Here is a 5,576-nt window from a genome sequence, read left to right as displayed (position 1 = left end):
ATTTGCGATTCTGTAGTCACGAAGAACGTAGAGCAAAGACTTTGAAGAAGAACCACCACTACAAGAAAAAATGTATTTTTTGACGCTAAAAATCGACGGTTATCTCTCCCGTCGATATTTTTCGACGACTTGCTATCGATATTATTAAAAAAGATAATTAAAAATAAAATATGAAAATCGACAGCAAAGTCATCGATTTTTTTGATAATCCATTAACCGTTTCCTTACTATCGACACATTGTCGACGGAGCATGAGCAGAAAATACTTTTATTTTAAAATCGACGAACATAGCGTCTATTTTATTATTTAAAATATCGACACATTTTGTCGTCGATAAATTTAAACGGTCTTGATCACTTTTTAAAATTAAATGGATGGTACAGATTTAATGTTTAAAATCGACGCCTAGGACGTCGTTTTTTTTCAAATTAAAATCGACGGGTATGCTGTCGATTTTTATTAATAAAATAAATTCCCCCCCACTCACTCCCCGCGTTTCCTTCATATCCCCGAATTCACCATTTCAATTTTCATCAACCCTTATTTTACCCCCGAATTCACCTCGCATACTTCAACCCTCCTTCTCAATAGCCGCGCCGCCGTCGCTCCACTGCTTTCGTCGCATCACTGTTGTCATCGCACCGCTGCTGTCATCGCTTCGTCTCTCTGCACTGTTGTTGGTGCTGCTCAATCAAAATTAGTTACTCACTTACTCCCTCTCTCTTGTTCTTCATTGATTTTTCATCAATTTTTTGGATAAAAAATTTGCTTAGTATTACTACAAAATAGGTCTTCAAAGATTGCTTTGGTACTAATCATTAATCTAATTTGGATCCTGAAGTAACTTAAAAAGCACAGAAGAACTTAGTATCTAATTTCTTCAATCCCTAATTTCTCAGATTCACTTCAATTATTCTATAGCATAAATTCAAGTTTTTTTTATTCAGTACTTTTTTCAATGATTCTGTTTGTATTGAGCGACTTTAATTTTTTTCTTTTGTTTTAGATTGAATCTTAACTCTATAATTTGTTTTCTCTGTCTCGTATTTTGGAATTTGTAAACAGAGGAGCTTCGGACATTGATTCCTAAAGGCTTTGAAGTAATTGGAGAGCTTGCTTACGGAGTCGGCGCCGACGCTCAAGCGGCAGTTCATGCTGTTCACAGACTGAGGAAGCTTCTATACAGTGAAGAGGAAGGGGATAATCGACCGGTGATCAGAGCAATCGCCGCCGGTTCCGGCGAGTTGAAATTTTTCGTGTCGGAGTGTGGAAAATTGAATAGCCTCGAAGAGGTTGATTCAGTTGTTGAAGAAGAACATTCGGAGAAATGTGTGGGAGAATGGTTGCTTGATTCGTTGTGAACTTCCGATCAAGTTGCCAGTATATTATCCTCTCAAGAGTACGAGTGGTTAGTTTTATTCAATTTTTGTTTCTTCTAATCTCTAAGTGTTAGTTTGGATTGGTGTTAATTTTGCTTTGCATATTCTGCTGGGGTTGTATTTTGAAATTAACTTCAATCAATTCATTGTTTTTGCATTGCCATGTAATGAAGCAATCTAGGGATTGGAAATTGGGGTTTGTGAGCTAGTAGCATTAATTGATAATACTTTGAGAGTAAACTACCATTTGTACCCACGAAAGTTGAAAACGCTGACATATCTACCCATAAAAAAAAGAAAATTACTATTTGTACCCATAAAAAATGGTTTTTACAAGCAAAATTATCCAAATCCTAAAAAATTACCTAAAATCCCTAAATTACCCTCATCTTCACCACCACACCACCTCCTTCACCCAATCACCTTTCTAACCCTAACCCTCTTCACCCAGCCACCACCCCCATTTTCCTTTCTAATCTCAAATCCCACCACGATCTCACTACTATCACCACCACCACCACTATACCTCCATCATCATCTTCTTCACATGCAGCAACAGCAGCAACAACAACAACAACAACAACAATAGAAAAAGCAGAGAAAAACGGTTCTTCCTCACTGAACAGCATCGACGACGATGGTGGCAGTGACACCCACCGGCGCTGTCGCCCTCTTCTCCTTCTCCGATCTCTTGCGCGCTCTCTTCCTTCTAGACCAGCATCAACGAGAGCGACGGACTCAATCAATGGCGGCGACAGATGTGACGAAGCCGGCAGCAACAGGGCGCGACGGCGACAGCTCCCCCTTCCTTGGTTCTGGCTCGCATCTCCTCCTTGGGCTCCCTCAACAACGGTGACGATGATGTGATAGCGACAGCGATTCCCCACGTTGTCAGTGCGGTCTCGCTCCCCCTCCCCTTCTCTTCTTCTTCCTCGGGTGGGGGTGTGTGTGTAATGTCTCCGTGTGTGAGTTTTGGAGGGAAAAGAGGTGGTGGCTGGGTGAAAGAGGTGGTGGTGGGATTTGAGACTAGAAAAGGATAGAGGGGTAGTGGCTGGGTGAAGAGGGTTAGGGTTAGAAAGGTGATTGGGTGAAGGAGGTGGTGTGGTGGTGAAGATAAGAGATTTTGCAGGTAAGAGAGAGTGTGGGGGCAAAGAATCTGAAGATGGTTCTGTTGTTGTTGATGATGGTGAAGCCCTTTTTCTGGGTTGAGAATTCGAAGAAGCAGAAGAGAAAGAGAAAAGCAAAACACAGAAGGAAAGCGAGAGAAAGAGAAAGAGGAAGGAGTTGGCAGAGTTGACGGATTATGGCGGCGGCGATGAGCTCAGAAAATGGAAGGAGAGAGAGAGGATGGGTTAGTGGTGGTGGTGGCAGTGGTGGAAAAAAGATGAGAACATTGAGAGAGAGAGAGAGAGAGAGAGAGAGAGAGAGAGAAAGAGAGAGAGAGAGGAGAGGGGGGAGGGGAGGAGATGATAGTGGTAGTGGTAGAGAGAAGGGTAATTTAGGAATTTTATTTAATTTTTTAGAGTTTGGATAATTTTGCTTGTAAAAACTATTTTTTATTGGTACAAATGGTAATTTCCTTTTTTTATGGGTAGATATATTAGCGTTTTCAACTTTCGTGGGTACAAATGGTAGTTTACTCATACTTTGATGATGGAAGTTATAGAGCACAGGACTTATGAGATGCAATGAAAACTTTAGCTCCAAGTAAAATTGTTGATTATGATATTCTTTGTTGTAATTGTTTAATTGCTGCTGATGTTATATGATAGTATTTGTGATTTATTTTTAGTGGTTATTTATTTTTTTGGCCTGCTACCATGAATCATGTGCATTGTGAATTGTGAAATGACTTCAATCATCCATTTTGTGATATTTTCTTCTTCTTAGAATGCAGATACCATCCAAGTTAGTGTTCTCTTTAACAGCTTAGGGCCATCATCAGCGTCTGTTGTGCCTGTTGCAGAGTACATTCCAGGTCAAGAATCAGGAGTTAGGGTCAAATTGATGTCCTATATCCTATATATTAGCATGATTTTTTTTTGGGTATTTTTTTAACTAAAGTTGAATTATTACCTTCAGCCCAGGATGAAGCCAGACTCCTTGTTGTGGATACTAAACTAGATGTACTCTGCTATGCTTCTAAGAAGCTTCCCTTGAGGCATGTAGTTTCAAGATTAATCATCCCTGGTTTAGCTGATCAGTTAAATGCATTGCAGAATTCAATATTGCCTAACCTTTTGGGACAACACCCTCAAGTGAGGCAATGCATTCGTATATTGGTTAATGGATTGATCAAGGACGCCATTCATGTAATTGGATGTGGATATGAAGAGAAGACTGAATGGGGAAAAGAGGTGAGACTTAATCGTTTCATTCATGTGTTGTTGACTTGTTTACTAACTAAAATGTGTTGTTCTTGTTGTGTATTCATTCAGATTGGTTGGATTTATGGATCAGTGATAGAGGATATCTTAACTGGATTCAAGATACACTGTAGAGGATGGAGATCAATTTACTGCATGCCATTAAGGCCAACATTCAAAGGGTCAGCACCAATCAACTTGTCTGATAGGTTGCACCAAGTTCTTAGGTGGGCCCTTGGATCAGTTGAAATCTTCTTCAGCAGACACTACCCTTTGTGGTATGGATTTGTAGGTGGACGCCTCAGATGGCTTCAGAGTCTAACTTACATAAACACCATTGTCTATCCTTTCACATCACTTCCTCTTGTTGCTTATTGTTTCTTGCCAGCAATTTGCCTTCACTCTGGAAAGTTCATCATTCCAACGGTAGTTTCATCATCTTTTATTCTTCTTAACACATCATAACATAGACACAATTGTTACAAGTTACAACTAATAATGTCTTGCACTAAAGAAAACAATTCATAGCTGCATAAGCTTAGAAGTTAGGCCATTACACTAATTAGCCTTAAACCATTTTGATTTTGACAATTGAATGCAGCTATCAAACCTAGCAAGTGTACTCTTTCTTGGACTATTTCTGTCCATCATAACCACCAGCATCTTGGAGCTTCGATGGAGTGGTGTGACCATCGAAGCAATATGGCAAAACGAGCAGTTTTGGGTCATAGGAGGCGTCTTAGCACATCTCTTCGCCGTCTTCCAAGGTTTCCTGAAGATGTTAGCAGGCATTGACACAAACTTCACAGTCACAGCAAAAGCTGCAGATGACATAGAGTTTGGTGAACTCTACATCATAAAATGGACCACACTCTTGATCCCTCCAACAACTCTGATCATAGTTAACATGGTTGGTGTTGCTGCTGGTTTCTCTGATGCACTCAATGGAGTCTATGAGTCTTGGGGGCCTTTATTTGGCAAAGTTTTCTTTGCATTTTGGGTTATTTTTCATCTGTATCCATTCCTCAAAGGTCTCATGGATCGCCAGAACAGAACACCAACCATTGTTATACTTTGGTCAGTGTTGTTGGCATCAGTCTTCTCTCTTGTTTGGGTTAAGATCAATCCCTTTATCAGCAGAACTGACAGAACATATTCCTATGTGTAATGGATGTAGAGATACATATTCATTTTTCTTTTTTATTGACTAACAAATTTTTTGAATTGTCAGATAAAACCTTATCACTTCAGTCCTCCTCATGTTCTGCATCCAACAATTACTATTTTCTATGAACTGAGTTTCGGGGAGACAGAAATGAAGTAAGGTATGCTTCTGTAATCTGGCATGGATAGGATATTTCTTTTAACATTTACCTGTCTCTTTTAGAAAATATTATCACAAGGCTATTTTGTCTGCTGTTGTTAAGTTTCATAGAAGAATTTATGTATTCTATCTCCAGACTTTTCCTATTTATCATTATGATCTTATCATGCATCTTTGTTATATGAAATATTTTGCTCTCTGCAGTTGAAGTTAGGAGATCCTTATACACAAGGTTGGGATTACCTTTTGATCAACCTCTTCTGAGAATCGCTAACACCTTGGATTTTTCAAAATTGAAAATTGGTGGTCTTAACTCTCAACAAAAGGGTAATAAGTAGATCTAATTTATTTATTTATTTTGTAATGCTTTATAGGTACTGAGAATTATGATTGCATCTGCATTTTCATTGTTTATTTTTTAGTAATAACTCCTATACTTTCCTCTATTTTATGCCTTCATTTACTTAATATTCTTTTCGTAATATTAGGTTCAACTTTACTCGGGG

General features: G+C 39.0%; 1 protein-coding gene across 1 annotated transcript; it reads left to right on the top strand.

Moving 5' to 3' along the window:
- LOC107610629 (cellulose synthase A catalytic subunit 8 [UDP-forming]-like) lies at positions 2,018-4,914 on the top strand. The gene is made up of 6 exons (XM_021108148.1): positions 2,018-2,192; positions 2,591-2,731; positions 3,278-3,358; positions 3,463-3,737; positions 3,819-4,172; positions 4,348-4,914. Exons 1-6 carry the CDS (start codon positions 2,018-2,020, stop codon positions 4,912-4,914), a joined length of 1,593 nt encoding a protein of 530 aa, XP_020963807.1.

This window comes from Arachis ipaensis, chromosome B08, assembly GCF_000816755.2.
Source record: "Arachis ipaensis cultivar K30076 chromosome B08, Araip1.1, whole genome shotgun sequence".
Taxonomy (NCBI): Eukaryota; Viridiplantae; Streptophyta; class Magnoliopsida; order Fabales; family Fabaceae; genus Arachis; species Arachis ipaensis.
The sequence above is the reverse complement of the archived record's forward strand: the minus strand, read 5'-3'. Positions and strand labels throughout refer to the sequence as shown.

What these genes read in the sequence shown, in the direction of transcription:
- LOC107610629 (XM_021108148.1), top strand. Translation starts at nt 2,018, where the DNA reads ATGGTGGCAGTGACACCCACCGGCGCTGTCGCCCTCTTCTCCTTCTCC. An exon ending in AGACTGAATGGGGAAAAGAG is followed by an intron (nt 3,738 to 3,818) that starts GTGAGACTTAAT and finishes GTATTCATTCAG; the next exon opens with ATTGGTTGGATTTATGGATC. An exon ending in GAAAGTTCATCATTCCAACG is followed by an intron (nt 4,173 to 4,347) that starts GTAGTTTCATCA and finishes AATTGAATGCAG; the next exon opens with CTATCAAACCTAGCAAGTGT.